Genomic DNA, 14,365 nt, shown 5'->3' with positions numbered 1-14,365 from the left:
TGTGGACAGTATTATCCCAGGAAATAATAATTGGACCATTGCTAGCTACTGACCATCTCTGGGGAGCTGGGCACTGGCAGGCACTTTAAGTACATTCATGAGCACATCTTGATTCAGTGTTGGAAGAAGGATTATTATTATTATTATTTATTTTTTTTTAAGAAAGGGCCTCCTGCTCAGAGTCTCAGGAGACCAGAAATTGGTCACCCCAAAGCAGTGCCCCTCAAGCAGATCATTTCACAGGGAAACCATTAGGGAGTAAGCTGGGCTGGGCCCAGGCTGCAGGGCAGACAAGAGGCCGAGAGCACTGTCTCCAGGCCCAACCAGTTCTCCTCTGCCCCCACAATGTTGCCTACCAGGTGACCCCCAAGGACACACCCTCCAGCTGACCCTGCAGGATCTTGCCCCCAGGCCACAGGCAAGGCCTGATGGAGGCCAGATGTTCCTTGGCCTGGTGCCAGGCCTCCCAGAGGGCTGACACTGTGGCCGCAGCTCGCTTGCCCACCAGCCTGCCTGGCCCCGACAGTGTCCTCGGGTGAGGAGTGGGCCTGCCCTCGGCAGAGGCGTGACCACCACTGCCCACCCACAGACGGGCTGACACAGGGACAGGAGGCTGCAACAGGATCCGGTTTATTCTGCTTTGGAAGGGTGGTCCTGAGAGTGGCAGGTGCCACCCTGTCCGGGGCAGAGGGAGGGCCCAAGGGCTGGTTAAGGCCAGTGGTGGGAGACACAGGGGGATAGGCAGCCCCTATAATGCAGTGAGGACAGGTTGAGGCCCGGAGGCAGCTGTGGTAGGCCGGGGCGATGCCCCTGCGCCCAGGGTGGAAGGCACTGGGCTGGGACCAGGCCATGGGTACAGGGCCATGACCCAGGCCACATGGGCACCCCGGGAAGTGGGGCACAGGGTCACAGGACACGAAACATGAAACACAGGCACATGAGTAAGCACGTGGACAAGTGGGCACAGATTCACAGGCCAGAGGAACACCCGGTCTCTGCTGGACACATGGACACCGTGGTGGTGCCATACAGACCACAGGGGACACATGGACTCGATGGCCACAGGGGACAGCCCTGAGCCATGAACTGCGAGGGACAGGGGAAGGGGCCTTTTGGCATGACTGCACTGGAATTGCGAGAAGGGGGTGCTGGGGGCAGCCCATGTGCAGACCCCGGGGCTCAGTCCGTCTTCCACACTTTGTTAAGCAGCTTCACCACCTCGTCGTAGATGACAAACACGATGGCCACGTCCAGGCACACCCGGCCCAGGCGGGGGACGGTGCCCTTGTAGAATGCCTTGGGGCCCTCTTTCCTCAGGATCTGCAGGCTGCGGCCCCACGTTGTGTGGTACTTATGTGCCTCCAGGCCCTGCATCCGGGTCTTGATCACGTCCAGAGGAGTGTTACCACGGACACTGGCTGTGCCTGTGATGGCGCCAGACACACCAGTGATCAGAAGGGTTCATAGGGGCTTGTTGGGGTTGTCCCCTTGGTACCAGTTGTGCAAGGAGGTCACGACGAAGAAGAGAATGGCCTGGTTGGATCCCTGCTTCAGCACAGTGGCCACGATGCCCTGGTAGGTCCCTTTCAGCCCTTGTTCCCAAACGATCTCCCTGACCCCGTGGAAGAATCCTCTGTATTTGGGGCTGGGGGAGGTCTGGTCATGGATTAACTTCACCTTGATGGTCTCCATGGGGCACACGACCACCATGGCATCTGCCACACCGGCGCCCAGGCCGCACAGCAGCCCGCGTGTGCTGTCTAGCCGTCCCTGGGCGTCCCGCATGTGGTTGCTGAGAAACTCGAACATCCCGAACCGGACGGCCGCCTTTGGGATGGAGCCGTAGAGCAGGGAGATGAGGCCGCGGTACAGGCCCGGTACGCCATGGTTGTGGACCGTCCGCCGCACGCAGTCCCCAATGCCCTCGTAGCGCGGCGGGTGCAAGCACTCGTCCAGCTGCAGCTGCGTCTTCACGTGCTCGGTGGGGAAAGTGATGCAGATTTCCGTGTTGCCTGCCAGGATCGCCTTCCCCGGGTGTGTGAGGGTGGCCTTCCTGGGTGCGGGAGCCCCTGCCGCCAGAGTGTGGGGCGTGGCCATGGTGGGCGGGGTGGGGGGCCCGGCGGCGGCCTCTCTTCTAACAGGGGTTAGAAGAGATGGGCTTGAATTGGGCGCTGTTCTTGGTGTTTCCTGGGGAGCAGTGAGTGATATACCTGGAGATACAGGTCTGATACAGGGTCTTGCGTGACTGGTTAATGAGAGGTGGGCAGATGGGAGCACATAAAAGTTTCGGAGGCATTGAGATCAGCAAAGCTGTCCTTGAGGATGATAAATCTCATCAGGAAGGCGGGCTGAGCTGGGACAAGGTAGAAGTGAGGTGCTGTCACTTCTGAGACTAAGGTGGCAAACATGAAAATGCAAAGAAAGGGATCAATCTATCCAAGAGATGTTACAAAAATCCTTTATGGGCTTTGGTGATTAGAGAGCAGAATGATCAAAGATGTTGTCTAGGTTCTAGAACAGGGGAAGAAGAGCAGTTCTGCTGATAGAAATGAGTCACTGTAAACAAACGGAGCCCAGCTTTAAGAGAAGTAAGTTGAATTTTGGAAGAGTCGAGTTTGCAGTGATGACCAGATCTCCAGGTAGAACTGTCTCGTGAGCAGGTGGAGATCTGAAACTGGAGCTGGGAGTTAAGGGGGAGGCCAAGTGTATGGATCTCGGAGTCATTTGAAATGACAACATACATGGAAATTAATTTCTCACAAATTAACCTTTTAAAACTAGAATGCACTAATAATTCTTAGTTTACCAGATCTGAAAGTTTATTTCTCATGAGAGAAAACAAATCACACACAGACATCAGAAGTGTATTTTATAAGTCACGTTTTGGGACTTCCCTGGTGGTCCAGTGGTTAAGAATCGCCTTTCAATGCAGGGGACGCAGGTTCGATCCCTGGTTGGGGAACTAAGATCCCACATGCCGTGGAGCGACTAAGCCCGCGAGCCGCAACTACTGAGCCCGTGCACTCTAGGGCCCGCGTGCCACAACTAGAGAGAAGCCTGCGTGCCGCAAGGAAAGACCCTGCATGCCACATAAATAAATAAATACTTAAAAAAAATGCAGAGGGAACAAAACATTAAGGATCTGTTTTTTTAAAAAAAAGTCATGTTTTGAAAAGCTGAGGTGGCCACTAACTGTTTTTTAATTGTCTTTGACAATCTAGAAACTGCATGGACTTTGATTACTTCTTAGGAATCTTGCTCGTTTCATTTTACCCTAAATTCAAAAACTGGAAGTTAACAGAGAAAGAATGCACAGCTTAACTGAATTCAGCTGATCTCTTCTGCTACTTCTGTCTGTAAGTATTTGGGTTCTTTCCATTAAAGAAAGCAGTACTTTTAGAGGACGAAAGTGCCTCTTACGTGATAAAAAACTAGCTCAGATACTAGAGTTCCAAGTTGTGGCCTTCTGACTTGGATAAACACACCCTCCTGCACTGGCAATGGTTAAAGGCTTCTTTGAGGAGAAGGCCCAATGTTCCTTTGAGGATGTTTATGACTGTTCTCTACAAACTTGGCACACACACCAGCAGGTTGGAGATGGTTTGCTGGCTGAGTTCCTTCACAAGGAAGCACGTGTTAGAACACGCCCGCAGCCTACTGCTCTTTCCACCTCATTGCAAAGCCTCAGAGAAGGCTTGGGGGACGTGGTTAGGACAGGGGCGAGAAGAATCATTCCATTCCCACTCCCAGTGCCCTGTTCACATGGAGACACTTTGGTTTGTGCTTAAACATCACATGAGGGCTTCCCTGGTGGCGCAGTAGTTAAGAATCTGCCTGACAATGCAGGGGACACAGGTTCAATCCCTGGTCCAGAAAGATCTCACATGGCCGCGGAGCAACTAAGCTCGTGCGCCACAATTACTGAGCCTGTACTCTAGAGCCCGCAAGCCACAACTACTGAGCCTGCGTGCCTAGAGCTCGTGCTCCGCAACAAGAGAAGCCACCGCAATGAGAAGCCCGTGCACCGCAACGAAGAGTAGTCCCCGCTCGCTGCAACTAGAGAAAGCCCACACACAGAAACAAAGACCCAATGCAGCCCAAATAGAAATAAATAAATTTAAAAATAAAATAAAATGATGGCTGGAACACCACATAATTGAAGAGCACGGCGAGACCACTGGACTGAGTCACTCTGAAGAGCTGCAGTTTCTGAAAGTTGAAGTTGTGTCTTCAACTGATGTCTGGATTGGCACTTCAGGGTGTCAGGGCACACTCTGAAATCACTTGCCAAGCTTGTGTTTGTGCACACGAGTGTTTTCCTGAAGGAAATCTGTAGTTTTTATCTGATCTCAAAGGGGACCAAGACCCAAATTAGGTTAAGAATCATTGTTTATCCAGTGGGATAAGGGCTTTCTTAAAGTACCCACTGCCCTGGCTTCCTAGAGTGCCTGTAATGAGCCCAGGTGAGACTTTTCACAGTTAGCTGCACTACTGTCAAGAGCAGCCATCCTCCGCGACCTGTCAGTCTCAACAGTGGTAGCCACTGCTCGGGGGTGACATCTAGTCTTTTTCTTCACGTGGTGCTTCTCTTTCTCCCCCTCCCTCTTGCTCTTTCTTTCCTCATCTTCCTTCTTCTCTTCTTTTCTATTGAATTTGGTGCCAACATTTAAAAAAATCTCACTTCACATAAAAACCCAGATTCCTGGCTGCTTCTGAAAATCAGAAGATCTGGCAACACTGGGCTCTCCTTTTGTGTGACAAGAATCAGTTGAAGCTGAGTATCTGAGCAGCTGCCCCCTTCACACAGGGCCAGCTGGCTCCAGTTTGCTGCAGTCCTCACCCAGCTGGTTTCCTCATTTCCACTAGCTGTCTGACCCCTGTGGATATCTGTGTTTTCACAACCTGTTCCATAAGGTAATGCCTTCAGGGTCTACCGATGAGTGTTTGACATTTCTAGGTTAACTGGCCTTAGGTTAGAAAGCTTCTGGAGTTCTATCAACTTAGTTATTGCTGAGAAAGTGATTGCTTATGAGGTTTCCCACACAATTTTCTACATTACCGCTTCTATTCTGCTTTAGCGTCAGAGGCTCAGTAGATTGTGTGTGTGAAAGGCTGTGGATGAACCTGAGGGCAGCGGCCAAGTCTAAAAATTCTAAGTCAGCTTTATTCTCACCATATTCTCACAGACCTAGCTCAAAATGAGTGAGAGTCTGGGGGTTTCCTATTTATCAAATATTTCAGTAGAGGCCTTTAAAACACTTATTTTAATTTTTTGGACCTATTACTTACTTCCTGGTTCTGAGAGACAGTGTAATGCATCTCAGTTTTAAAATCAGAAGACAGGTTCTGATTCCCAGCTTCACTACGAGCTGTGAGATCACAGGCAAGTTATTCATTCTCTCCAAGGCTCACATCAGCATATATAAGCAATGGGGTTACTGCTCCTGATCTCACAGGACTGTCCTGAGCATTAAGAGCACAGCACACAGGAAGTGCTCGATAAACGTGGTCCCTTCTTCCACAGCACGTTCCAGTGGGTGACATTTCCCAATCCGTACAAGTAAGGAATCCCTAAGCGGGTGGTTCTCATGCCCATGCCCCATAACCAACAACTTCCTCTACCATGTAACATTTACTTATTTATTTACTGAAATGACCATTTGCTTTTATTGCAAGAGACATGGACACTTTTATTTTTTTGGCTGCGCCACACAGCACGTGGGATCTTAGTTCCCCGACCAGTGATTGAACCTGTGCCCCCTGCAGTGGAAGCGTGGAGTCCTCACCACTGGACCGCCAGGGAATTCCCGACGATGTAACTTCTAAAACACCTGGAGAGATATTACTTCCAGAGGAGCACACCATCTCTAAAGTGGCAATGTCAAGAAATGGCATAAAATCTTAGAAAGCATTAACATGTGAAATATGATATGAATATGCACATATGAACAAACTGTACAGATGACTTTTTCTAGAATGTTCACGGGTTAGGTCTGTTGGCACAACTGATAGGAAACAATTATCACAAGATATCTATCACCATGACCCTATGTATGTTCTCCCAAAGAAATACCTAACTGACATGGTATAGTTATCTGAAAATCCATGGAAAAAAAAAAAGGGCTGGGACACATATACTGTCCCAATAATTCTATGTAACTGAAGACCCTAGAATGAATTTGGCTATTTTGTCCCTGGAAGGAAAGTTGTTGGTCAAGTGCTTCTCTGTGGATTTATCCAGAGGGTTATTCTCCAGGAGGAGGCAGGGGCACTGCTGTAACCTATTTCATTGTTTAATCACTCAACTCACATTTAAGAAAATTAATATAATAATTTTTATTGAGTTTATCAAAGAAGATTGCATTAATTCTGAGTTTAAGAATTTTTATACCTTAGCTTCTGAAGACTTCACTATGTGATGACTGTTAACTCTTTAGAAAGTGTAATTATCAAGCTGTTTGGTTCAGTGTTATATAATTATGGTTCTACCTCTTTACTCAACAAAACACTGATTGTGACTATAATACATACCTAACGTTTTAGGAATAATCCTTTGAAGAGCTAATTTATTGGGATTCCGGCCTGAAAAATATGATCTCAATCACTTCTTACCAGGTTCACTGCAAGAATAAAAAGATTTGGGCTTCCCTGGCGGCGCAGTGGTTGAGAGTCCGCCTGCCGATGCAAGGGACATGGGTTTGTGCCCCGGTCCGGGAGGATCCCACATGCCGCAGAGAGGCTGGGCCCGTGAGCCATGGCCGCTGAGCCTGCGCGTCCGGAGCCTGTGCTCCGCAACGGGAGAGGCCACAACAGTGAGAGGCCCGCGTACCGCAAAAAAAAAAAAGAATAAAAAGATTTTGGCTTTAGATGGGTCTCTAGTTAGGTTATTTCTTCTCATTACGTATTACCCGACAACAGAGAATAATTACAATTGCTGATATTTACTGAGCCCTTATATAATGTGAGAGGCACAACAATCTTATGGGATAATTATCACTATCATCTCCATTTTACTGATGAGAAAATGGAGACCTAATTAGTATAGGACAGAGCCAGGTTTTGTTTGTTTTTTTAAACAACAACAACCCAATTTTTCCTTTTTTTTGGCCATGCTGCGCAGCATGCGGGATCTCCAACCAGGGATCGGACCCATGACCCCTGCAATGGAAGCGTGGGGTCTTAAGCCCTGGACCACCAGGAAATTCAGAGCCACGTTTTAAATGACGGTCTGACATTAAGCCTGTCCTCGTAACACTACGTTGGTCTACGTCACATCATAGAGGGGCCGCTGCGAAGCTGAGAAATCCAAACTAGAATCTGACACCACTGCATTTTGGAACATGTGAACTCCAGCTTGTGGCTCTTAGGGTGAGCATGCTGTTCCTCATATGAGACAAATAAGCAGAAATATTCATAAGAGAAATAGGGGTGAGGGTGCTTGGGTGAATCCCAATTTCTGGCACCCTCCCCAGTCCACCCCGGGACACCACTATAAACACTAGCAGAACGCTACAGACATTATCAAATGTCCAAAGAGGGACCACCCATTTCTAGTGATTATGAGATAAAAAGAAATGTGTCCAAATCTAAGCAAGGCAAAGGTCAGAAACAGCAAATAAAACAGAACATGGTATGTACTTCTTGGAGGTGGCGGAAACTGGCTTTCATTAACATAAGAGAAGCATTTCCAGGCTCTTCCTGCATAAAACTTTGTGTTTTTCCAACTCCAAATAGACAGATTTTCTTTCTAGACAGGGTCAGAAATCACTAGGGCAAAGGCAGCTAGCTAGCTCACTGGACACTGAGCTGCCTGCAATTTGAGACCCTGTGATTTACTGCCTGTGAGTGGTGGTGGGCAAGATAAGTGCACACAGGGAAGCGTGTCCTGGTCTCTCCTCTTTCGTGTCTGCTCTGTGGCATATATTCAACGACCTATCTTGTATGAAACACTGGAGATGCCTAATGACTCAGAAAGTGATCAAAAACTACTGGTAGTTACCAGTAACCCATACCTTAGCTATCTGTTTTTAAACTATTCCGTTACGATTCACACATTCTAAACTAACGAATCCTTTTCAGGACTTGCACACTGATGGTTGAGTGCCTCTCTGACCAAATTCTGAGCTCCTGAAGGTCAGGAACCAAGCCAGAGAATTCTATCATTGTACCTAAGAGCTACTGGCACGAAGCTGAGTTCTAGATATTTGTAGCTGAAAATCAAATCCACAAATCTTTGACTTCTTTCACAGAAGTTTCTTAGAACTTCCATCAGAATCACCTGGGAAGTTTGGTGAACTCAAAGATATTTGGCAGAGAGGCCCAAGAATGTTCATTTTAAACAAGCCCCTTAGAATATTCTTATGTACATGGATGTTTGGGAACTAGAGAGCTGTTACATACCAATAAACACTTAGATGCCTAAGTATATGTGTCACACAAGGTACAGGTGAGATATTAACAAAATCAAGTTTAAATAACACTTCCAATCTCATTTCCTCTTGTCTCTAGTCCCTCCTCTCGCCACTGTCTGAATCATCCTCCTGGAGCAAAATTCTGATCAAGTCCTTCCTTTGCTCAAAACCTTCCCAACTGTGAGACTATAAAACCCATGGTCATAAGCTTGTCATTTAAGAATCTTTATGGCCCCCCTGCAATCAACATAACTTTTAAACTAAGAGCACAAACTCTGGGGCCAGAATGCCTGAATTCAAATCCCAAAGCCTGCAATTATTAGTTGCGTGACCTCAGGCAAGTCACTTAACCTCTCTGTGCCTCAGATTCTTCATCTGTAAAATGGGGATATGAATAGAACCTGCCTGATAGGGTTGTTGGCAGGATTAAATGAATTAATGCATGCACAGCACTAAGAATAGTGCCTGGCACATAGTAAGTGCAAAATAAGTGTTAGATATTACTATTATCCTGATTACCTCCTACTCTTCACCTACTCACACATTATACTCTAGTCCCACCTATTAGTTCCTGCTCCTTGGGCATTTTTTCATATCACCCTGTTCCCTCCATCTGTAACACAGCGCCACACCATCTCTGGGTCAAAAGTGTCCAACTGACAAGACCCAATTCAACTGTCACTGGAAAATCTTTAATAACTAACTCCCCTCATAACCCAAATTAATCCTTCCTGCCTTTGTGCACTAGTGTAACTTTTATTTGTGCATGTTTTCTTATCTCCTAGACTATGATTTCCCTGGAGAGGCTGAAACAGTATGGTCTTAAAGGTTAGACAGACCTGGGTTCCAAACCAGATCACATTTATCTGCTCTGAGCCTCCTATTTCCCATTTATAAGTTCAGGATAATAACACCTCCTTTGAAGGAGGCTTAAATGACAAATTCTATCTATAGATATTCAAAAAGTCTGCTGTATGAGTGATTGGTATTATTAATAGAATTATTAATAGTGGTATTTATTTAGTGCCAGCTATGTAGGTAGTACCAGTGCCAAATACTGGAGCTTAAAAAAAAAAAAAGACAGAACTGCCCTGGAGAAGCACAATTTTTCCATCAAGTTTATGGAGATATGGGTTTGTATATCTCTAGGCTGGCTTGTTTACAAAATAGCTGTGACAAAAACAAACAAAACAACCCAACCCACACGTGCACTCTGCCTCAGCTCTGGGGTGCGTCCAGGGAAGACAGCAAAACTCCTTTCTATTGATGTTTCAGAGAGTGACATCAAGACCACCTACAAAGGACCGACCAACGGGCTTCGGTGGGGAGGACCCAACGGGGACTGTTCAGACCATGACAGCACCTGGCTCTTCCTCCTCCCCACCAAAGTTGGGGGGCCGCCTTCTGCCCGCCAAAGATCCCCAGCTTGACATGTCCTCTCTTTTGTCTTTTTTTTTTTTTTTTAAAGAAAACTCCCTTTTGCATAAGTCCAGATTTCTGAGCCGTGAGCTCAGAATCACAAGAGCTGGGACTGCGACTCCGGGATTTCACTTTGCCCTTTCTGTGCGTTCGTTACCCTCTTTTAAAACTAGAGCAATCGTTCAGCCTTGGGGCCGGAACGTGCCCGGCCAGTCAGACCTGAAGCCCAGTCTGGCGTCTATCAGAAGCCTGGTCAATTCTGTACGCGCTGTCGTAGGCTGCGACCCGCGCTCCCGGGGGCGGGCGCCCCGTCGTCTCCCTCCAAGGTGTGTGGAAGCGACGTCCCCTCCCTCTCGCCCTAGGGAGATTCTGGAACTACAGGCTCGGACTCTGACCCTGGAAGGGACACAGGTGAGGCCAACAGACCGGCCGTTCCGAGGTGGGCTCTCGGGAAGGGATGGAGAAGCTGGCCAAGCGGGAGTCCACTCCCCGAGGCCAGGACCGCGGCTGCTCAGGACCGGGGCCTGGGAGGAGAAAGCCCGTGCACCCCTCGGAGTCCGTCCTACACATCCGCGGTCCACACCCCGCCCCCAAATCGAGCCCGGGCCGCCCCCTGGCCATCCTCCGCCAAACCGCTGCTTACCGCCGCGCTCATCCCGGGGCCGAACTGGCCATCGACGCCCGCCTGGAACCCAGCGTAAGCAAAGGAAGAGATAACGGCTGCACTTCCGGAAATAACCTAGGCCTGACTGCGGAGGAGTGTGCCCCCGGCCCGCGACCATAGAGGAGAGGCTGCGCTCGTTCCCTAACCCCCTCGACCCCGCGCCCTCCCCGCTGCCTAGAGAGGCCACTCTTGGGCCGGGGAGGTCCGCGCAGGCGTACTACCGCCGGTCCCGCCCCTTACTCTTGGACGGACAGACCTTGAGCCAGGGCTTTACACCGAGAAGGTGAGGCTCTTGTGTGTATTTGATCCTCCAGAGTGGCTGTTATTGTATCTGAAGGAAACAGCTTTGCCCGGAAATTAAAATTATATTACAAGACCGTACTGTACTCGCCACAATTTTTTTTTGCCTTTACATTTTATGCAGAAAATCAGAGAACCATGGCTAGATTTCCATTTGCAGTATTAAGAAGAATCGGAATTAACATGACTTTCTTATCACCACGTTTTTGTTTTTGTTTTTTTTTCCCCAGCGTCTTGGTTCGTTAAGAATTCATGAGGATTACCTGTTTTAAATCACTGGCCTGGAGATTGTTAAATCGATAATTTGGGATGATTTTTTTTCCCTAGCAATCAAATGGGCAAAGAGTAAAAAGATTGGTCATGTTCTGTGCTAGTGCCAGGAGTGTATGACTCATTTTCTGGAGGACAGTCTAGCAATAGGTATCAGCATATTTTAAAAAAAATTGCCGTGAAAGATACGTAACAAAATTTACCATTTTAACCATTTTCAAGTGTGCAGTTCAGTGGCACTAACTGTATCCACATTGTGCAGTCATCACCACCATCCAGGACTTCCCAAACTGAAAGTCCATACCCATTCAACAGTTACCAGTAGTTCCTTCCCCAGCCTCTGGTAACCACCATTCTACTTTCTGTTCAAGAATTTGACTACTCGGGGCTTCCCTGGTGGCGCAGTGGTTGAGAGTCCGCCTGCCAATGCAGGGGACACGGGTTCGTGCCCCAGTCCGGGAAGATCCCACATGCCGCGCGCGGAGCGGCTGGGCCCGTGAGCCATGGCCGCTGAGCCTGCGCGTCCGGAGCCTGTGCTTCGCAACGGGAGAGGCCGCAACAGTGAGAGGCCCGTGTACCGCAGGAAAAAAAAAAAAAAAAAAAAGAATTTGACTACTCTAGGTACCACATATAAGTGGAATCATACAGTGTTTGTCTTGTTGTGACTGGCTTATTTCACTTAGCAAATGTCCTCCAGGTTCATCTACTTTGTAGCATGTGTCAGAATTTCCCTCCATTTAAAGGCAGAATAAAATTCCATTGTAGGTATATGTGACATTTTGTTTATCCATTCATCTGATGATAGATGCTTGGGTTGTTTCCACTTTTTGGCTATTGTGAATTATGCTGCTATGAACATGGGTGTACAAATACCTATTCAAACCTCTCCTTTCAATTATTTTGGGTGTATGCCCAGAAGTGGAATTGCTGCATTATATGATAATACTATTTTTAATTTTTTAAAGAAGGACCATACTGTTTTCCATAGTGACTGTACCATTTTACATTCCCACTAGCAGTGCACAAAGTTCCAATTTCTTACCTAATAGGTGTGAAATGATATCTCATTGTGGTTTGGATTTGCATTTGTGATGTTGAGCGTCTTTTCATGAGCTTGTTGGCCATTTATATCTTCTTTGGAGAAATGTTTAAGTCCTTTTTAAATTGGATTGTTTGTTTTTGTGTTTTTGAGTGGTAGGAGTTCTTTATATATTATGGATATTTACGCTTTATCAGATATATGATTTGCAAGTTTTTTCCCCATTCTGTGGGTTGCCTCTTCACCTTCCTGATAGTGTCCTTTGATGCACAGAAGTTTTTAATTTTGATGTAATTCATTCATTGCTTTTTCTTTTGTTGCCTATGCTTTTGGTGTCATAGCAAAAAATCATTGCCTAATCCAACATCATGAAGCTTTTTTGTCCTATGTTTTCTTGTAAAACCCTTATAGTTTTGGCTCTTACATTTAGATGTTTGATTTATTTTGAATTAATTTTTATACTGTGTTAGGTAAGGTTCTAACTTCATTGTTTTGCATGTGGATATTCAGTTTTCTTAACACCATTTGTTGAAAAGAGTATCCTTCCCTCACTGAATGGTCTCGGCATCCTTGTTGCAAATCATTTGAGCATTTATTCAAGGGATTATTTGGGGGCTCTCTATTTCATTAGTCTCTATGTCTTTATGTCAGTACCACACTGTTTTGATTACTGTAGCTTTGCAGTAAGTTGATATTTATTGAACTTAAATTACTTAAAATTTAAATTTAAGTGGCCATATGTGACCAGTACTTTCCATCTAGGACTTTTAAAGCTGATACTAGAAGGCAGAAAGATATTTCAAGTTTGAAGTTTGACTACTTGTCATATTGGTTTTCACATTTACTCTCCGCTGCTCACACTAGGAATAGAGGGCCTAATTAACTATATATAAATTTCCTTTCAATGAGTAGAGGAAAATGGACTTGTGGCACCTGGTGGGGAAAATATGGTCACACTCTTACTTGTTCTTTAGGGTTCTTAATATTTTCTTTTGGGAGAAAATGGTTATCTTCTTTTCAAAAAGCACAAGTGGTTCATACTCAGTATTTCTCTCAAACCTAAGGTGTGAATGCAGGGAAATGTGACAGCAGGTCAGAACGCTGATCATATCTTACATTTATTCTTACAGTGCTTTACAATTCACATACATTATCACCACTGATCCTCAATCCTATTTAGTGGATGAGAAAATCGAGGTTTAGGAAGATTGAATAATTCCAGACCTAATAAATGGCAGAGCTAGCCTTTGAAAGCAGATCTTCTAACCAACTTTCATAGTAGGCTTTTGTGAAAGACCAAGGTGAATTCATTCACTCAACCCACGTTTATCGAGCATCTCGACGTGTCAGCAGTGTCGTAGGCTCTGGGAATCAACTGCAAACCACAAACCAACGTAAAACTCCATCAGGCAAGACCTAATCTGTTTTGCCCACCGTAGTACTCCCAGTAGCTAGTGCAGTAGATAAAGGTCTCAGGTGTGCGTTCCCCGTCACCTCTGTAAGTAACTCTCTTTTCCATTATTCTTATTGCAGCACCTTGCTCTTTCTCTTCACAGCGAACTTTGGGTTTCCAAGTGGCAAGTTCGATTCCTGCCTGACTTTTCCCTCTTCCCTCAAGTTAAGCTCCAGTGGGAGCTTGTCTTTTTTATTCCTCACTGTATCCCCACTCCTTTCAGGGTGCCCGGCACATAACTGGAACTCAAGAAATATATATTCATCAACTGGATGGATGTCATGTCACGCAAACTTCTGAAGTAAATGGCCCGGGCTTCCCTGGTGGTGTAGTGGTTAAGAATCCGCCTGCCAATGCAGGGGACACGGGTTCGAGCCCTGATCTGGGAAGATCCCACACGCCGCTAAGCAACTACGCCTGTGCGTCACAACTACTGAGCCTGTGTTCTAGAGCACGCGTGCCACAACTACTAAGCCCATGTGCCACAACGACTGAAGCCCACGTGCCTAGAGCCCGTGCTCCGCAACAAGAGAAGCCACAGCAATGAGAAGCTCGCGCACCGCAACAAAGAGTAGCCCCCGCTCCCGCAACTGGAAAAAGCCGGCATGCAGCAACGAAAACCTAATGCAGCCAAAAATAAACAAATAAAGTAAATTGTCCAAGTCTGGTCCTCACCAGTTAGACCACGCCTTGAAGGACTTTGATAGCCACGCCCCTCCTGTGTCCCGGGAAAGGAACCCAGCCTTGGCCCCGCCCCTGCCATGACGCAGGCACACGTGACGGCGCGCCGGCGCGCGCTGTTTCCGGAA

At 47.0% G+C, this 14,365-nt stretch overlaps 2 protein-coding genes across 2 annotated transcripts in view; both read right to left on the bottom strand.

The window, feature by feature from the left end:
- BFAR (bifunctional apoptosis regulator) overlaps nt 1–10,691 on the bottom strand; it is a 29,236-nt gene extending 18,545 nt beyond the window's left edge. The window contains exon 1 of the mRNA XM_060123685.1: nt 10,474–10,691. The gene's annotated coding sequence lies outside the window, so the exon portion shown is untranslated. The remainder of the gene's footprint in view (nt 1–10,473) is intronic.
- Nucleotides 336–2,124, bottom strand: LOC132505549 (tricarboxylate transport protein, mitochondrial-like). The gene is given in 1 exon segment (XM_060123658.1): nt 336–2,124. A coding segment is annotated over 1 exon segment (918 nt). The 5' UTR covers nt 2,098–2,124; the 3' UTR covers nt 336–1,179.
- Nucleotides 10,692–14,365: the final 3,674 nt, after the last annotated feature.

The sequence above is a fragment of the Lagenorhynchus albirostris genome, chromosome 15 (assembly GCF_949774975.1).
Source record: "Lagenorhynchus albirostris chromosome 15, mLagAlb1.1, whole genome shotgun sequence".
Taxonomy (NCBI): Eukaryota; Metazoa; Chordata; class Mammalia; order Artiodactyla; family Delphinidae; genus Lagenorhynchus; species Lagenorhynchus albirostris.
Note: the sequence above shows the minus strand (reverse complement) of the source record. Positions and strands in the feature narration are given on the sequence as shown.